Below are 20209 nucleotides of genomic sequence, written 5' to 3'. Positions count from 1 at the left end.
AATAAATAAAATCTTTAAAAAAAAATAAAATTCTATTTGACAGTTTTACACAGTAATCAATTGGAAATATTTGCTTAAAATGATGAGTATAAAAATTTTAAAATGAAGTTCGTTTCAACATTATGCCTGCCATTATGTATCAAATAACTTACTAAAACCATCTAAAAATGGAACAGTTTGAGGAGCATACGGAAACAAGAATCCTTTAAATAGTAATAACAGGAATGACAAAAACAGTTGTATGGCTTTTACTTAAAGTTTTAGATGGCTAAAAAGTTATTCTAAAATTTTATTGAGATCTTTTGTATTATATGTGACATAGTTTTACTGTAGCTTACGATGGTATAAGAAAGTATCTTCCAGATGGAAAGCAAGAAAAGACCTTATCACCTCCTATTGTATGGTGTATTGTCTAATCACAGATCAGTCTTCTTAAAACTAAAATCCAACTTATTATTTCTGTTGCATCTAAAATAGAATATTTAATCTTAAGAGTATGTTAGGACTACCTAGTTTACATTTCGTATTCTAGACTATTTTTATTAATAAACTTCTTTGTATACCTCAATAAAAAAATAAACCTCTTTGTGATTATTCTCAAATTATATATCATGCTATCATATAACTATCCCTCACGATGTTAGAAACAGGAAAAAATAGCAAAAGAAAAGGAAAGAAATTTATAAGAACATGTGTATAATTAAAAAGATATGATTTTATTAAAATTGATCTGTCATGGTTTACTTTCAGACAACTTTTAGCAATTTCTTCACATTTTAAGTATAAATTTATTGTTGCTACATACTTAAAAGAGTTCACGTAAAGAAGATCTCCTATGTAAAAATATGTCTATTTAAAATTTAAAAAACAGAGAAAACTTCCCAGTACTTAACACACTCAATAAATGTTTGCTGAATAAAACAAACAAACTCGCCTAAACAGGTAAAACTGTAATGTATTTGTTAGGATTATAAAATATTGTTTCTTTATTAAATTATTCATTTCAGTCTTCTTTTATATAGCCAAGTTTCCTGGTGTTTAAAATACACTTTACAAAATTGTTCTTCAGACATTTTGCATCTTTAGCTATGAGGTAAATTATATTATTTAGAAAGTGTTTTTAGCTGACTTTTGAAGGATGTCTGATATATTTGCTGTGTGATTTTCTATTTAGTGCTTGAAGGAATGTCTGTGGTACTAGGAGGAATTGAACAGTCTCTTAAATTATTCATAAGCTTTTCCTCCAGAACATGAATTAGCGTAGATGAAAAATGACATGTGGTTTTCACACCAGCAAAAACTCTTATCTCAAGAATGGTATTTCCTTAACCATTATCCTGTAGTCTGGCTAAGCAATAGATTATACTAATAGGAATAAGAAACCAATACTAAGAAATATTTTTCAAAAAAAAGGCAACAATTTCTCTTTTCCCTATTTCTGTCTACCTAGAGAATGTACTATACTGGAAAAACACATTAATAACAAATTATATGTGCTTTGTGACACATATTATTTAAAACAGTATTGTGAATAGATATCCTTCATCAAAGATTTCAGGCCCAGTGAATAATGAGAACTCTTGGGTCAAAATCTAAAGTAATTGAAACCTTGGGGCTCTTGGGTGGCTCAGGCAGTTAAGCAGCTGCCTTCGGCTCAGGTCATGATCCCAGGGTCCTGGGATCAAGCCCCGCATTGGGCTCCCTGCTCAGCGGGAAGTCTGCTTTTCCCTCTCCCTCTGCCTGCCGCTCCCCTTGCTTATTAAAAATAAAATAGAATAAATAAAATCTTAAAAAAAAGTAACTGAAACCAGTAAATAGAAAAATATTGTATCTTTACAATCAATTGATGAGATTGTCATATCAAATAAAATAATATGTGAAAGCTAATGTAGATAGTAACGAACAGTACAAATGCCTACTGTTTTCATTTCTCTTAACAAAACTTCTTTCCTTATATCTTTGTAATTTTTGATAACTCTGAACATTGTTGAGTCCTCTTTATTGGGCCCAGATCTGTCCCCTGAGACTGTAAGCTCTGTGAGAGCAGGGCTGTGTTTGCTGTCGCAAGCAGACTGTGTGTCTGGTACATATGGGAAGTGCTCAGTATATAAAGAAATGAATTTTTGCTTTCACACCTTCATGCTGGTTCTGTTTTCTGGATTGATATGAACATATTGCTGAGTTGCTGTCAGCAGTTCTTCTATGTGATAATTCTTCAAGTACTTGAAGACCTAGAAAATATGCCCTGATCCCTTAAATCAGATCCTAGGAACTTAGTGAGTCCACCATTGTATATGGTAAGCCATCAGACATTGCCAGTATTTGACAAAAATGATGGTTTTGCATGATTCAGCCTAATATTTTAACTCGAGGTCTATCTAAAACAGTTGTGGGTATGCCATAATAGAGAGGGTCAGAGCTGGGTTATGAGAGTAGTTGAGGAAAGATATTCCTGCTTATAATTTACATGAGCCAAAAGATGATAAGTTAATTATAATAGTAGATGTTATGAATACACTCTTATTGTTTTAAAATATGCATATGCTGGACTGTTGTCTTTTTTTTTAGCTGCCCAGCATCTAAATTCTTCCCCACTGTCTCCTGTGTCACATACATTCTTCCTCAGGTTGCTTTGGTGCTAGGAACATGATCTTGCTTTGGTCTAGACTTTGAATCAGAAGCTAGGACTTCGAACAAAAAAGGACTGTGCAGAATCTGTTCTGGGGACGGGTTGTGTCATCAGTGGCAGGCAGGTGGCTGCAGTTGTAGCCCTCTGTGTGCTGTCATGGTCGCAGTGACCCCAGTGGGAGCAGGTGGTGGCGGCCTTCTACCTGTGCTCCACCACAGCTCTGGACATCTGCTTGGCCTCCTAGCCTTCCAGCCTGGTCTTCCAGTCCTCCCAGTGTTCTTTTTTTTTTTTTTTTCTTAAAGATTTATTTATTTTAGAGAGAGAGAGAGAAAGAGCATGAGTGGGAGGGGCAGAGGGAGAGGGAGAGGGAGAGAATCTCAAGCTGACTCCAAGCTGAGCATGGAGCCCGACATAGGGCTTGATCCCCTGACCCTGAGATCAGGACCTGAGCTGAAACCCAGTTGGGTGCTCAACCGACTGCGCCACCTAGGTGTCCCTTGGTATTCTTATACATTTCTTCCCTGCTTAACTCAGCCAAAGTTGCCATTTGTTGTTTGTAACTAAGAACAGTGTTGGGTTTTTGGTTTTTGGTTTTTTTTTTCATCTTATTGGTCCATTGCTTGACTTATTACCATAGAAGAGAGAGGAAAAATCATTTGCTGCTATGACTAGCAGTGATGGGTTTTAGGACATGCCCCACATTTAAAATGGTGATCAAAATGTCACATTTAGCACATATTAGCATTTAGTAGATATTATGAAAGTAAAATAACAAACTAAGATTTTGATCTTTATTTTGTTAAGATTTTATTTATTTATTTGACAGAGACACAGCGAGAGAGGGAACAAGAGCAGGGGGAGTGGGTGAGGGAGAAGCAGGCTTCCCGCCGAGCAGGGAGCCCAATGCGGGGCTCGATCCCAGGACCCTGGGATCAGGACCTGAGCCGAAGGCAGACGCTTAACGACTGAGCCACCCAGGCGCCCCAGTAAGCTAAGATTTTGGACATGTGGGGATAATATTTTGCGATACTGAGTTTTTCTCCTTGAATTTCTTGTATCCTTTGTTCTGTGCCTAGCTGCCTCCTGGACAGTGGCACCCATGTTCTCAGAAGAGAGAGAATATAGCAAGAAAAATAGAGAAAATGCTTTGGGATTTCAACACCTAAGCATAATGATAAATTTTTCCGGCTTTGATGCTAGAAAACATTCTCAGGGTCAGGCAAAGAAGAGAGCTAGAGGCCAAGGTAGAGTATGAGTTCTTGCCCTTTCATCATCCCCTGAACAGCACAGCAGAAACTCACATCAGTCTGAGAGCAGGAGTGACCCTGTGCCTTCCTCCGGGGGTGTGTTCATAGAGCCAGCAAGCCAGAATTCCCTCTGCTTCCAGAGTGGCAGTGGAGGTGAAGTGAGGGTGGTATGGTGTGTTGGGTGTCCTTCTAGTGTTCTGACCCTTTCCACCTTGGCCCCGGGAAATTCTGTTATTTTTGTGTGCTCAAGAGTAGCACGAAAGTGGTAAAGGGCCTGAGACAGGCCCAGCGAGTTCCTGCTTGCCCTGGTATGGTGTGATGATCCATAGAATGAAATCTTGCATGCCTGAGAGGGCACAGGAGTGGCAGAGTCATTATATATGGGAATGAGGGAGGCGGCAGCTACAAAATCAAGCGTGGTGCATGTCTCAGGAGATGCCAGATGGTGACCCAAGAGCCAGGCGCTACACCCCCATCGAAACCACTCTGACACCCCATTAGCTACCTTCCCTTCCGCTAAAATACAGCTCTAGGGAAAGAGCGGAGCACTTTGAATTGCCTGAGATTAAATTTCTTCCACCAGGAAGAAAGGTATATTCTAGCTGAAATAGATGAATAAAGAAAGTTAGTCTCACGTAAATTTTCCTTGCTTAAAACCCCCAGAATTTCCCACCATACTGAGAATAAAATCTGAAGGTTTTATCATGCCCGCGAGTATCCTGCCTACTTCTCTGAACCCATTCTTACCTCTTCCCCAAAGGCTGACCCGCCCTGCTCCAGGTGTTCCATTCTTTTTATTCCTTTTCCTGTTTCTGGACCTACTAAACATTCTTCGTAAGTTTGTCCCGGGGCCTCGAGTACCCTTCTCCCCTTAGGTAGCTTCTCAGCCGTCTCCTCTTCAGAGTAGGCTTCTCAGACCGCCATTCTAACATCACAGCCTCTTTTCTTCCACATCACTTTGTAGCTCCTTCACCTGCTTTATTTCTCTTCCTATCACTGATCAATACCTGACAGCACCCAGCATGTGTGGACGCTCCCCGAGGGCAGGGGATTTGCTTTGTGCATCGCTGTCGTTCCCACAGCTAGAACAGTACCTGACGACAGTAGCCGTCAGTAATTATTTGCTGAATGAGTGAGCAAATGACCAGATCTGAGTTTGTCAACTGTGGTTCATAAGTGCTATATAAGTTTTAAAATAAGCTAACCAGATTTTACCTTGTATTTAAGAAATTTTTTTAGAAGGGCGCCTGGGTGGCTCAGTCAGATAAATGTCTGCCTTCGGCTCAGGCCATGATCCCAGGATCCTGGGATCGAGCCCCGAGTCAGGCTCCCTGCTCAGCGGGGAGCCTGCTTCTCCCTCTCCCTCTGCCCCTCCCCCGCTCACACTCCTCAGATAAATAAATGAGTAAATCTTAAAAAATAACTTGGGAGAAAGAAGATTTTAAATTCTTTTTTAAAAAGTTTATTTATTTTAGTAAACTCTACACCCAGTATGGGGCTTGAACTCATGACCCTGAGATCAAGAGTTGCATACTCTTCCACTTGAGTCAGCTAGGCCCCCCAAGACTTTAGATTCTTCACATAGGAGGTAGCATGAATGTTGTAGTCAGTTAGATTTGAGTTCAAATTCTATCCTCACCACGACTTAGCTCAGTGATCTTTGAGTAAGCTATTGACATTTCAGAGTCTCAGTTTCTTAATTTTTAAAAATGGGAATAATAACTTACCTCTTAGGGTTATCTGGAGGAGTAGATGATCAAGCATACATAAAACACCTAGCACAAAGGTGATGTTCAATTCAAATTCAGTAGGTTACTATTAAATACCCATAGATGCTAAGCACATGCTCCAGACACTGTGGGTACTTAGCTGATTAACTCCTACTAATCTCTGCTCCAGGATCTCCTCACCTGGGAGGGCAGGTCCTTTTCTCTGCTTTTTATCCTTCATGCCAGCCAGCATACCAGATATCACTGATGGGGCTAATAATTATGTCATTGGTAAAAAGAATGCATCCATTTGAATTTTCTCTTGTGCGGGTATTTCTGTTTTGAAACTCTGCTCTTCCCTGTTATTTTATTACTTTCGTATGGACCAGTCATTACAGCAAACCCTTCTTTTTCTCAGAAAGGATACTATTGTATCTTTGTTTTGTTCACTCCCACATCTTTTTTATTTCGGGTTCCCATTCAAAAAAACTGAAGTCTTACCCTATGTAAAAAATAATCAGATTGGATGGAAATATATTTGGTTTTGTTTTCATCCAGGTATTTCTGGTTATAATTCTATGTATCATTAGTAATTTCCAGATTCCAACAGAATTGGTGGTTGAACTAAAGCATTCTTATGACACTAGTATTTATTGTATTAAAAACATCTTTTATTTTTTAGGACACATTTTCTGGAAATACTAGATAATCTCCTACTAGGTTCATGATTTTTAATTGTTAGAAAAATTAAAGCATATTTAACATTGATAAGAAATAAATGAATTTAAAAGGAACAATTTTTCACTAAACATTTGGATTGGATGTGGTTTTATTTGATATTTGAAGACTTTTTTTTGCCTTATATTTCACCTGTTTCTATTTTTTAATGGACATCACTGGCAGGATTATTGTTACTAAAGGGACCCTCTCTGTGTGTTTTTTGAGCGTTGATTTTTCAAACTGTTTTTGGGTAAATATTGGAATCCTTTTAGAAAATGAAAAGCTACTTAGAAGCGCATGCATAAAACAGGGGAGCTTCTCTGACTGAAACCAGTGTGTGTGTGGGTGTGGTGGAAGATGACAGAATGCCCTGCCTTACTTTTCCTCATTCAGTTGCTGGAGCAGCTTTTGTGCCCTTCGCTGACCTTGGTTTAAGCTAGGGTTTTATCCAGCTTGAAACATGGTCAGAGTAGGAGCGATGGCATCTGGATTCCAGTTCCTTCTTCACTAATAAGGAGGGTGACTTTGAGCATCAACTTCTTATGTTTCTGTTTTCTTATCTTTAAAATTAACTTAGGGATTAGCCCTACCTGATTTTGAGGTAGAAAGAACAAATGTAAAGTTGTTTACCAAAGATCTTTGAAAACTATGAATTTTTCATACATATTTGTGCATTCCAGTATGATGCTCGTGCACTTGTAATAATGTTATATTGCTAATGTCTAGTCAGTTATTGTGCTTATTTAGTTTTTTTTTAACTTTTTTTATTCAGAAGTAATACATGCTCGTTGTAACCACTCAAACAATATACAGATGTATAAAGAACATGTTACTGGTCTCCTCTATCTCTATTCAATGTCAACCCTCATCCTAAGGTATTTTATACCATTTTTATGCTAATAAAACATAGAGAGTTTATCTTCTTTAAATAGGCCATGAAATCATATTATTGTTAAATTAACCATGCAACTTGCCTTTTTTTGCTTAATAGATCATGGGCATCTTTCCAGTTCAAGATGTGTAGCTCTGATTCTCTTTTTCTTGTGATAGTCCTTAGTATGCTGTATGGTAATTTAATGACCATTTCTTTATTGATGAGGTTATTTCTACTTTGTGTGAATTCAGACATTTCTAAATATCTTCTATATAGAATTTTATATGCTGATAATTTTATTTTTGTGTATTTTCCTAGAATTGAATTTGCTGGTTCAACTACTTGTGCAGTTTAAATTTTAAAAATTATTGCCTAGATTATTTTCTGTCGTGGTTGTGGCAACTCTCATTCCCCAACAGGCATTATTTCTTCAAATATTTTTCTCTGTCTTCCTCTTGCCTCTTTTTTAGGGACTTCACTTATACATATATTAGACAACTTGCAGTTACCCCACATTTACCGATGTTCCTTCTTTTCTTTCCTTTCCTTTCCTTCCCCTTTCCTTTCTTTCTTTTTTCTCTCTGTATTTTATTTTGGGTGGTTTCTATTGCCATGTCTTCAGGGTCACTAATTTTTTATTCTACAATGTCTAATCTGTCATTAATTCCAGTTTATTTTTCTCTAGACATTGCAATTTTCATCTCTATAAATTTGATTTGGGTCTTTTTTATATCTTGCATGTCTCTACTTTTTGAACATAAAGAAAACAGTTATAACAGCTATTTTGATTCTCTTACCTTCTGACTCTAACATTTGTGTCAGTTCCCTTTGGTGAATTGATTTATCTCTTCATTGTAGGTCACATTTTCCTGTTCGTTTGCATGCCTGGACATTTTTTATTAGATGCCAGGCATTGTGAAGTCTACCTTGATGGGTTTGGATAGTCTACTTCTTGGGCTTTGTTCTGGGACACAATTCAGTTACTTGGAGACAGTTTTTTTTTTTTCCTTTTGGATCTTGCTTGTAAGATTTTTTAGATGGGACTAGAATAGTACCAGTTCAAAGCTAATTTTTCCCCACTACTGAGGTAAGACCTTTCTGTTCATTCTACCCAGTTTCCCAGAAGTCTTGAGGTTTTTCCAGCCTGGCTCATGGGAACAGACAATTCTCCTGCCCCTGTATGAGCACTGGGCACCATTCCCTCTAATCCTTTTGAATGTGTTTCCCCATCCTCAGGTAGTTTCCTAATATATATGCACTGGTCTATACTCAGCTGAATACTCTATGGCAACCCTTTGTAGATCTGTGGGGTTTTCTCTCTGCACAGGTCTCACTTTTCTAGGAATCTTGCCTGTGAGCCGTAGATACCTTTGCTTCCCCTACTTTCGGCTCTTTTTACTCGACCCAGTGAGATGACTAAGCTCCACCTGGGTTTCTCCTCCTTGCACAGGGTCCTAGACACTCAAGGATGAAAGCTGGGCAGTTGAAGGGCTCACCTTGTTTGTTTCTCCTCTCTAAAGGATCACTGACCTTCATTGCCTGATAAGTAGAGTATCTTACAAACCACCATTTTATATACTTTGTCCTTTCATTGTTTCAGATGGGAAGGTAAATCTGATTTCTGTTATTCCATCTTAGTCAGAGGTAGAAGTTTTAGATATTATGGATTACAGATAAACTAGTCCTTTTTTTATGCATATGGGCACTGCTAGGATATTTAGTGAAGATCAGCATCATATCAGATAAACGCTTATTTATTAGATGTTTCCTTTTCAAATTGTTGCTTTTGTATGCTTAAAGTTTGAAATCTCTGCAGATTTAATAATATGTTGTCCTACACATTGTGGTTTTATTCTTTTTTTTTTAGAAAATAATATCTCATACAGGTATATAAAGCAATCTTCATTATAAAATAATTTGTTATTTTTTGAATTGCCATTTTTATAATAAAAGATAGCCATGTGTTACAGTAGCATTTTTATGTTTTTATTTTCTTTAGAGGCTGCAAAAAGGACATTTCAAGAAAAGGGCATCTTGGCAGGAGAAAACAGGAGTTTTAAGCCTCACTTGACTTTTATGAAATTGTCCAAAGCACCATGGCTCCGGAAGAAGGTGAGTGAACATTTTGATTGTAAGCCTTGTGTTACCAGCTACACCAGCCTTACTAAGCATGCTCGGGGCATGAGTGACATTTGTAGTGGTTCTTGACGCCCTACCACTCTCGGTCCTGGGATTCCAAGTCAGTTTGTTTTCCACTCCCAGGGATGCTGGCTCGCGAGACTCCATGCAGGCTCTTCCAGCTGTGCCCTCCTTTGCCACTGGGGCTCTTCTACCACATCCTCTGCCAACATTTAGCTGCATATTTGGACCAACATTTCCTGATGCTGCTTCTCATGCCACGTCCGCTTCATCCCTTGAAGAGCATCGAGGCAGGGCCAGGGTCCCGTTTTACTGCTTTCTTTGCTTCTGGTTGTTTGCAGCCTGCTGCCCTCCAAGCTTCCTCCTCTCGCCTGCATACCCTGGTGCTGCTCACTGGAACTGGGTTCTTCATGGTGGGACAAGCTTCTTTATCCCCTTTTACCCAGCTCTTTCAAGATTTCCAGAAGACAACCTTGTGCTTTTAGCAGTTGTCTCCACTGAGGACTTGGAACAGGTGTTCCATGGACTGGGCAAGAGGGTAGTTGAGGAGCCCCAATCCCCCCGTTACTTGAATGTACTTCTCCCTGAGGATGGGCAGAAGTGACATGAACTGAGAGATATGTCTCTTGACCTCCCAAATCTCAGGGTGACTTTCTGCCTTCCCAGGCCACCCCCTCCTCCCTCAGTTTGAAGTAACTTTTGGTTTTCTTCTGATTCGTGAGCTTTTCTCCTAGAATCCTAAGGGCATTCTTCATTGTTTTTCCCGTTTCGGCCTAGGGAGCTTCTCATGCAAATTTAGCCATCTGCTGACCTGCTGTAACATACCAGGGTTTTGGAGATAGGCATGCAGATTAATATTTGTTCCTGCTCTCCATGATCCCTTGCTGCAGTTAAGACTGATTTGCAGCTCTATAAATGAAGGTCATGTTTATTAGTAAGTCGATCTCTTTTCTAAATTGGGTACCTATTGTATTTAATGTCTCTGTGCACAGATAGTCTTTTTTATCTTTTAAAACATGTGTTTGGGTGATTGGCCATCCTGTGGTTGTGCAAACTATTGTGAATACCTTTTCAAAAAGACACGTTGCATGTTTTTTTTTTCTTTTGATAACTATCCCGCACATTCAATAACTAAATCAGGTACCATTCCTGAATATTTAGGTAAAAATAATTTGTATAAATAATAGATTTTGAAATTTGGAATAAGAGCTGACAAAACTTGCAGACTGACCATTTACTTCTTTACTCGTTATCTTTCTTGTTTTGCTTTCAAATGGATTGTTCTCTTCCCAGTGATTTCACACTTAATCCCAGAATGACAAGTCAGTGGTGAAGGTAATATCCACATTTCAAAGTGTTTTGTCTGTATGGCATTAACTTTTACTTGAGAGCACACAAGGACATTTATCACAGGAGTGTTTAAACTACTCTAGAATCTGAATTTTAACATTTCAGACTAAATTTAAATGATTTCTTGGCAGTTAATTTCCCAGAATCTGCTCCCTTATTTCGTAGAGCAGGAATACGAGACTTACAAATGTGAAGTGGCCCATTCTTCCCTGACAGAGCCCTGTGTGGAATCCATCTTATCCCTTTCCCAGGCCCAGATTCTTCTCTCCCACTGGCCACGTCCAGTTCATCCAAATTAATTTCTGTCATCACGTGAGGAGCTCCCTGGCCCAAGCCATATTAATTCAACAAATATTTACTGCATGCTTAATACGTGCCAGACATGGGCTGCTGGGCCCAGAGTTCTGATCAAAATAGAAACAGTCCCTGCCTGAATGGTATATAAAATCTAAATCAGGGGCGCCTGGGTGGCTCAGTCATTAAGCATCTGCCTTCGGCTTAGGTCACGATCCCAGGGTCCTGGGATTGAGCCCCGCATCAGGCTTTCTGCTCAGCGGGAAGCCTGCTTCTCCCTCTCCCACTCCCCCTGCTTGTGATCCCTCTCTCACTGTGTCTCTCTCTGTCAAATAAATAAATAAAATCTTAAAAAAAAATCTAAATCATTGTATTTTGTTTAGATTAGAAAGCTTAATCTTTAGAAAATAAAGTATGACCTCACTGCCTTTCAGAAAGCCAAATGAGAGATTTTTCTCTTCAATAATAGAATGACTCTGTTCCTATGTACCACTCTGATGTCCAGTATTTCTGAATGCTTAAGAAAGTATATTTTAAACTTTGGGATTCATGTGTCAACGCCGAAGCTGCAGATTTCCACCCTCTAGCTTCAGATCTGGAGTTGTACCTAAAGATCGTGACTTTTGATGTTCGATCAGTGCCACTGATGATTCTGATCCAGATTCTCTGTAGAATAGACTATTCAGAGACCTGCAGGTTTCAATAAATAGCCAACATTTTCTTTATGCACTTGTTCCACTGTAAAAGTTAAAGCCAGTATGAAAAGGTAGCATGCATAAAAGTGCATTTTTATTATGCTTTGTGGTTTGGAATACAGATTATTTGAAAATATGTGTTTCTTCAGTCTCTTTCTTCTTAACTTTTTAGCTTTCCAACTATCCTCCTTTCTCAGCACTAATTCTCTATTGGGTTTTTATTCGGGTTCACTCATTTGTAAGGGAGTGGACGTTGATAAAATCAGTAGTGGAATGTATTGCTAGTGTTCAATGTTGTTTAGATTGATTACAAAATAGAGAGAGAGAGAGAGAGAGGTTAGGAAACTAGGTTTTTATCACTGGAGTGTTAAAAGTTTGTCTTATTTCAAGTACTTTATTTTAAAAGTGATTTTAATTATAAAAGTATTAGGTAAATATTTGGTGATTGTAAACAGTCCAAATAGATGCAAACCTATAGAGTGAAATATACAATTTTCCTTCAGTACCACCCTACCACCCCCTTCTTCCCAATACAATTTCTCTGCAGGTTACCACTACTAGTATATTCTTCTGACTTTTTCCTATACACTGCAAATGTATATAGGTGCAAATACCTGCATGTAGTTTCTTTAAAACAGAAATAAATGTACATTATTTTGATTTATCATAATTTATTCTCCTCTTGATGAATAATTACATTAATTTCTGTTTCTTTGCTAGCACAAACAATGCTGTAGTAAGCGTCCATGTTCATTTTCCTTTGGGTAGACATGCCAATATTTCAAAGAACCCATTTCTTGAAATGGAGTGTCAAGGTTAAAGGGTATTATATATTCAGCTTTTCGAAAACACCATAAATTGCCTTTTAAAACAGTGGCCCCAATTTATACTTCCAACCGCATTATATTAGAGGAACATTTGTTAGGATAAGCTTGAGGTAGAAGGACCATCAAAGATTATGAATGGTGGCTTGGTATGGCCCTTTGAGCTGTGAATTAAACAGTTCCCATAAAGAAAGTTAAAATATTCATATTCTTTCACTAAGAGGTTCATGCTGCTGGGATTATCTTAAACAAATAATTTTTTTATTGAGATAAAATTGACATACAACATGGTGAAAGTTTCAGGTGTACAACATAATGATTTAATATATTAATATATTGCAAAATGATTACCATAATAAGATTAGTTAACAAATCCATCACCTCATATAGTTACCTTTTTTTGTTGTTGTGAGAACTTTTAAGACCTACTTTTAGTAACTTTCAAATATACAATATAGTATATATATTTTTTACAATATATAGTATTTTTAACTATTATCACCATGTTATACACTATATCCCCAGGACTTATTTATTTTATAACTAAGAAATAATTTTAAAGAAGGAATTCTTTATGTATAAAGATGTTTATATCCATATACATATGGATATCTGAAGCAATATCCATAATAGAGGAAAAATTAGAAATAACTTCCATTACAATGAGGGAATTTTTAGGTCAGTTACTACAAATTGTATCAGTGATTTAAGAAGCTATTAAAATAGATAACTTATAAGAACTGTGGAACAGCATAAAAATGTAAACCATAAATAAAGTTGTGTAAAGATAGTTTCCTTGGGTTTGCCTTCAACACAGCTTAATGTGCTTCCTTGTATTTTGGAGGTAAAAGATAGGTTCCAACAATTGCTCTTTTAGCCCTTAATTCTTCTGGTAGATCAGTGAATACGGCTGACCTTAATGTCACCTGGAATATAGTAGATTCCCCTTGACACACCCAGAATTTCTCTCTTGGTTGGTTAGGGGTTTGCTTAGGTTCTGAGGAAGACTGGAGCCTTAGGGGGCTGATCATAGATATGGTGATGGGCAAGTTAGTTGTCTCATGAAAATCAAGGGTAAAAGGAAGCCACAAGATGCAGAATACTTGAAGGTTTCCATGATCTTGAGGAGTGTTCCTTGAGTTTCTGATGGATGGGTGATGCATAGTGAAAGTATCTAGAAAAGAGCTAATGATGTCTCCCACTAAGATGCTCTGTTTTGAGGTTGGTGTACTCTTTATATTTCAGTTTGACCTGCTGGAAGGCCAACTGGAAATCATTTTATGTGTCAGGTGGATAGATACTGGTGTACTCCTAAGATACTGGTGGTTCTGTTTTCAGGGTAGACGTGATAATTATTAGTAAAAAGGGGTGTTCTGGGTAGAGAAGTGCCCCGGATCTTTATAGGCCAATTCTGAGATAGCTAAGATGATCCATTCATTATTATCTACAGGAGCTGTAACCTATTATTCTGTAATAGTACCTCAGTTGGTATTTTTTTGTTTTTGTTTTTGGTTTTTTTTTTTGCCATATATCAGTTATTTTTTATGGTCTAAAAAGTTGTTATCCATGCCAGTGTAAACACAAAATTCAAAGTTGGAGCCATAATTGGTCTGTTCACGAAGGTAAAACAGCTCCTTACATAAAAGATGTGGACAGATGTCAGGTGCAGGGGTTGAGTGTTTACCACCACTGGAATGGTCATAAAGATCTAGTGTGAGGATTTCCCAGTGGTGTTGAGTGTTGGCTGCAAAAGTCCCTAGGCTTCTGGGGTGCCATCCTCTGGTAGGCTCCTATTTGTAGGTAATACCATTTAATAGAATTAACCAAAAGCCCAGTGGGATAACCAAAAGTTCTATAGATTGTGATCAGAATTTTGAAAATACAGAAACCCTTCTTCTTCACATTTCCTGATAGGGATCTTCCTCTGCTACAGCATGGTATTCTGGTTCCCAAGCTTAGAACTGAGTTCTCTACTTTAGATTCTGAGAAATTTAAGATTTTTCTTGGCATCATATATTTTTTCTAACACTAGGAGGCCTTTAGTCAATGTGTTTCACACATACTTAGTTGCATGAAATTCTAGTAGGGTATATTGCGTAAGAGAATATTGAAAGTAGTTATTGTATATTTTAAAGCTAGTTTGATTATCATTGTACTTTTAGAGTTGTAGTTTCTTTCATTAAATGAATGGAGCCTCAGAAAACCTTATTAAATTACCACAAGTCTGAAATAGTAACTAAAATTAAAGTTCTTTGTGTAGTTTTCTTGGAATATATTTGTTCTACATTGTTACTCTGCAACTTGTTCACCTCCATGCTTTTTATACTGCCCTTCTTTTAGATACATTTTTCTCATCGAGTGACCTTGTACTTCTGTGATTTAACCATTGCAAAAACTGGTTGGTTAGAAGTGTGTGCTAACACTTGGTGGCAGAAGAAGACCAGTTTCAAATCAAACACATACCTTAATGCAGATCTAGTTTCCTTAAGAAATAAATGTGATCTTTTCATGGATAAATCAGTTGTTTTTAAGCATTAATTATTCTCTGGTCTTTTTCCATACCTTTCTTGATCTGTGACTATTTCAAATTACTAAGGTAGCACTAAACTATCAAAGCTATAGTTTATTAATTGGCACTTCCTTGTATCAGCTTTTCACATAGTTAGACAATGAGAGAACTTTAAAATGAAAGAAATGATCTCCTTTGAAATTGTTAGCTATTACTGTCACTTAGATGGGTTTGTTTTGAATGCAGGATTTGATATGCCCAAAACATTGGTGGAGGGGTGGTTATTGGACCCTAAGATGATGAGGCTGAGGGGAAGTAGGGAGGCGGATACAGGGCAGTCATTAGTAGAAATGGCAATGGGAAGTGGAAAAGGAGAGCGTATGGACAAAGGTTGTGTTCTAATTGTATAGTTAAGGGGGAAAACTCAGTCCCTGAATTGTTTGGGGATTCAATATACAGAACCAAGATTGTAAAACAAAATCTTCACCTACTACCAGTATTTACTCCTCTATATTTAATAGCACATTTTCTCAGGATTTTTTTTAAAGATTTTATTCATTTATTTGAGAAAGAGAGATCACAAGCAGGGAGGAGGGGTAGAGGGAGAAGCAGACTCCCCAGAGCAGGGAGCCTGATGCAGGACTCGATCCCAGGACCCCGGGATCATGAGCTTAGCTGAAGGCAGACGCTTAACCGACTGAACCACCCAGGCGCCCCTCAGGATTTTGTTAAATGGGCCGATCTAAGTTAGTTGAAGTTAGCTGCCACTCACTTTCCTGGTTCTGCATGATAATGTGCCTTAATAAGCCATTTCAAAACTCAGGAATACTAGTTTAGTTTAGGAATAGAAGACTATTCCTTCTCAAGGAGGTCTCTGTGATAAATTTGAAGGAGCATGAGTTTTCTTGTTTTAGCTTTGTTGTTTAGCATTGGACAAATCTTTTAACTTCTCTTGACCTTTGCTAACTCATAGTTAAAGAAGGAGTGTAGTCTTACTGAACCCTGACTCCTGTGCTATTCTGTAATGTCTATAAGGTCAGCATTTTGACCAACTAAGCGAATTTGGCTTCACATAGAGGTTTTTTTGGTGTTTTGTTTTTTGTTTTTTAAAACCTCAGATAGGTTTTCTTATAGGCAGAAAGGAGAAGGTCTTTAAGTATAAGAAGACCGTGGCAACTTAGATTTGGATCTTTCCTTTCTGCTCCTGGAAACCGCACAGAGCAATAGAGACAACGGGGAAAATATCACAAGCTGCATCTTCAGTGAAAGTAGGAGATAGAGAAATCTGTAAAAAGCAAATGATGTGCAAGTATGGCCAGAAGCATCGGGGACCAGCAGGACTTTCATGAGACGCTGCTTCAGGATGGGGAAGACTGTAGAGGGAGGGGCAGACCCCTAGGTGACAGATCTCAGAAATGATCAGCAAATTCTTACTCCTAGAGGGTGAGGACTCTGCTGTAAGAAGGTAGAGAAAGTGTGAAAGGGGACCCAGGGGAGGTGAATCTCAGGAAGCACCAGCTTCCAAAGAGGAGGGAGTCCCTCCTGCAGCAGGGAAGGAGCTTGGGGCTGGCAGCCGAGAGGCAGAGCCCACATTCACAATAGTCCCTCCCTGTAGCAGACTGGGAGGGAGCCTTGAGCAGAGGAGCCTGCAAGACTGCCCTGCCACTTCCTTCACCCCCTCCCTGAAAGCAGGCACTGTAGGGATCGACAAGCCTTTATCCTTCCAGACAAAAGCTTGTCTCAAAATATCCTTGGTACAAGATAAAGCAGATGGCTTCAGTAACTGAGTCCTGGATCTCCCAATGCCGAATGACTTAATTCCTCGTGGTTTTTAGTTGTTTTCGGACATCTTCATATGACCAGGTGCACTTAGATCTGAGGCTAGAGTGGAATTGGATTTTTCCTAATTAAAAATCAGTAAATAAACAAAACACAGCAACACATCTCTTTTCGTTTTAATGGCTTTTTAAAACTAAAAATCCAGTGAAATCTGCTCTGAGATGGAATACTAATTTCTCCTGAGATATTCTAGGTGCCATTAGTCAACTGTGTCATCTACTGTGTGTCAAAGAGCATGATTTATAGCAAGTGACTTCACTTATGTTTCTAATGCATTTTTCAACTTCATGCTGTTGTATTGTCTCTTTCTCTTATATTGAAAAAAAAAAACCCAAACTGAGTTTGCAATTATTTAGCAATTGGCAATTAAAAGTGATACCTACACAGGTAAACTGAATATTCATTTGAAACCATTTACTACTTTATACATCTTTAAAATTGAAACATATGGGAAATTATAGACAGAAAGCTGAATTATTTAAGGGAGGATTCTAGGAATTGACTAATGTCAGAGGAGCAAATGATGCCTGGTTGACCCTAATTCTGTTAGAAATTTTGAAAACTTGGAAAACTCTAGAAGAAATGACATAGTCAACCTAATTTTAAGTCTGTGCAAAGTGGAATGGAGATTTGAAGCAAGTATTTTCATTAGCATGTCTTGAAATTTTTCTCTTGCAATCTCTCAGGGTTTTACGTGAGGCAAGGATTCTGTGATCAAGCGAATGTTAGCAGTGTTGGGTTAAATAAAGTTTATCTGATTCTTTATTCCAACACTTCCTAGGAATTTTGAAGTGCTAATATTTATCATAACTCTCAAGGGCTTAAAGCAACAAAGATTTATTTTTTGCTCACAGATGTGGGTCACGTGTGGCTCTGCTCCGTTTTGTCTTTACTGAGGACCCGGGCTGGGCAGCCTCCACGTAGGACCATGCTGGTCTTTTGGCAGAAGGAAAAGGGAGATGGCAAATCCCAGGCTGATTCTTAAAGCTCAGAAATGATTCACGTCATTCCTGCCCACATCTTATTGGCCAAAGCAAATCACATGGTCCCTTCTGAATTCAACAAAGCGGGATGTGTAATGTACTTGTAGGAAGGGACACTACAAGGAGGGGCAGTGACTATTTCAAACATTTAATCTACCTCAGCATCATTTCCCAGATGTACTTGACTAGCAAGTCCTTTTTTCATTGACCGTCTTGTAGCACTAGTGTTTGGCAGAGCATGGTTTAGGAAATGTTGATCTTGATAATTCAGGCCTAAGTGATATTTTTGCTTCAAACATCCAGATTCAGTGGACATTTTTACTTATTTTCTAACATTTGCATTCACAGACAAAATTCTGACTTAAGTGTAATTTAAGGAGCGCTGTGAATTGTGTAAGACTGTTGAATCACAGACAGACCTGTGCCTCTGAAACAAATAATACATTATATGTTAAAAAAAAAAAAAAGATAGCAGGAAGGGAAAAATGAAGGGGGGGAAATTGGAGGGGGAGACGAACCATGAGAGAGTATGGACTCTGAGAAACAAACTGAGAGTTCTAGAGGGGAGGGGAGTGGGGGGATGGGTTAGCCTGGTGATGGGTATTAAAGAGGGCACGTACTGAATGGAGCACTGGATGTTATACGCAAACAATGAATCATGGAACACTACATCAAAAACTAATGATGTACTGTATGGTGATTAACATATAATAAAAAAAGAAACAGTTTTAGAACTGGTATTAAAATACAATAACAAAGGAGTCAAGGTAATTAGAATTGCATGGGTTTGGCTTAACTATATTAAAATATAAACGTTCTGTCTATCTCAACTATTACCATTAGTGTTGGGAAAATTTCTTAACAGGTCTTTTGTAGACATTTTGAAACTCTATTAATTCCATTTTCCTAGTTAAGGACAGAATGGAGCATATTGATCTTGTATGAAACCAGCAAGCCCCACAGTGGATTGATTATGGTTAAAGGCAAAATAGAACACATGATTCAGAAAACTTAAACTTTATTCCAAAACAGTGTTGATACAGAATTATTTAGTTTATTTAGTTATAGTAGCTAATTTCTTACCCACTTGACTAGTCACATAAAAGCAAACCAGCTAGCATTATTTGGATGGTAATAAGATTTTCTCCACCACTGGAGAGTGGTCATTCACCTCTTGTTAATTTTAATTAATTGCATCAGAAAAGAAGATAAAGCTATATTTTTTTCTTGAGAGCCCCAGTTAGATTTGAGGGGAAATTAAGGTTGCAATCCAAAACTGTACTAGTTTACATTGGAATTATACTTCTATTCCTAAATATGAGCTCACTACTTTTGGCCATTCATTAGAATATTACTCTCTCGAGAGGTACCTTAAAAACAGAGTAATACTAATTTGAATTACTCAGTTGGCTCAGTTCTCTTTCTCTTGGTTACTCCAGTAAGTTAGAAAAAAAATGTTATTGGCCTCTTTGCCGGGGCCAAACTTCATGTTATGTGTAGTTGAAGACCTAACAAAACTTGCTCATATCACCTAAGGGACTAGCCACTTGTGACTACAGGAACTCCAGCTTAGTTCCTGCAGTAAGGGTTCTTTCTCTTAAACCTACCTGATGGCACCATTTTGAATTGTTGCCCAAACTGATACCATTTGGAGACCCATCTTTAAGGCCTTCCAAGTACAACTGTGGCTATGCACTGCCCTTAAGCTCATGGCCAGTATAAAGACTTCCTTCTTTAGCTACTGCCTTCCCCACAGCTGAAGTTGATGATAATAATTCGTTACAGAACTTTATTTGGACCAGGACATTTCTTGCACAGTAATTTCATGTTTGGTTTCTAGCACTACTGTGAGATCTTACTGAGCCATTGCCTGGGACCCTGCACCTCCAGCCACATCCCTCCCTGTGCATACACATTGCACTGTTCGGGATGTGGTCCTCTTGGATTCTTACTTCTCACCCTCCCAGACCTACCCTGATAATCCCAGGATGGTAGACAGAGAACTTTGTACTCTTGGACTTCCAGCACAAACATCTCTAGAACTTAATTCAGTGGGATTAAGTGTGTGTGGGGAGAAATGGTCCCATGGGAATAAACTGAATGGTTATAGAGACATGTCACATATCCGTCTCAGCGGGTTGTAACTGTCTATGACATACATCCCTACTGGCAGGTGCCAAAATTGTAATCCCTGTTGGCAGGGATATGTGTGATGGAAAGGGGTAGATGTGTGATAGGTACGGTGGATACGGAGGGGATGGTGTCAGGTGTGGCCAGTCTAGCTTTCCTGAGGCCCAGCCCACCGTGATGACACAGACCAGGTATAGCCAAAGAATATACCAGTGCATATACTTTTTTGCATACTCTTATCCTAAGATGCAGATCCCGTGCTTCTTG

At 38.4% G+C, this 20209-nt stretch overlaps 1 protein-coding gene across 3 annotated transcripts in view; it reads left to right on the top strand.

Moving 5' to 3' along the window:
- AKAP7 (A-kinase anchoring protein 7) overlaps positions 1–20209 on the top strand; it is a 144259-nt gene that overhangs the window by 50543 nt on the left and 73507 nt on the right. For all 3 annotated transcript variants that reach the window (XM_028125341.2, XM_088024249.1, XM_028125342.2), the window contains exon 6: positions 9179–9291. In XM_028125341.2, the coding sequence (XP_027981142.2) occupies positions 9179–9291 (113 nt within the window). The remainder of the gene's footprint in view (positions 1–9178; positions 9292–20209) is intronic.

This window comes from Eumetopias jubatus, unplaced genomic scaffold (genome assembly GCF_037043125.1).
Source record: "Eumetopias jubatus isolate StellerSeaLion01/CBP00866 unplaced genomic scaffold, mEumJub1_p1.0 scaffold_6, whole genome shotgun sequence".
NCBI classification, from domain to species: domain Eukaryota; kingdom Metazoa; phylum Chordata; class Mammalia; order Carnivora; family Otariidae; genus Eumetopias; species Eumetopias jubatus.
This window is presented reverse-complemented; position numbering and strand designations above follow the sequence as displayed.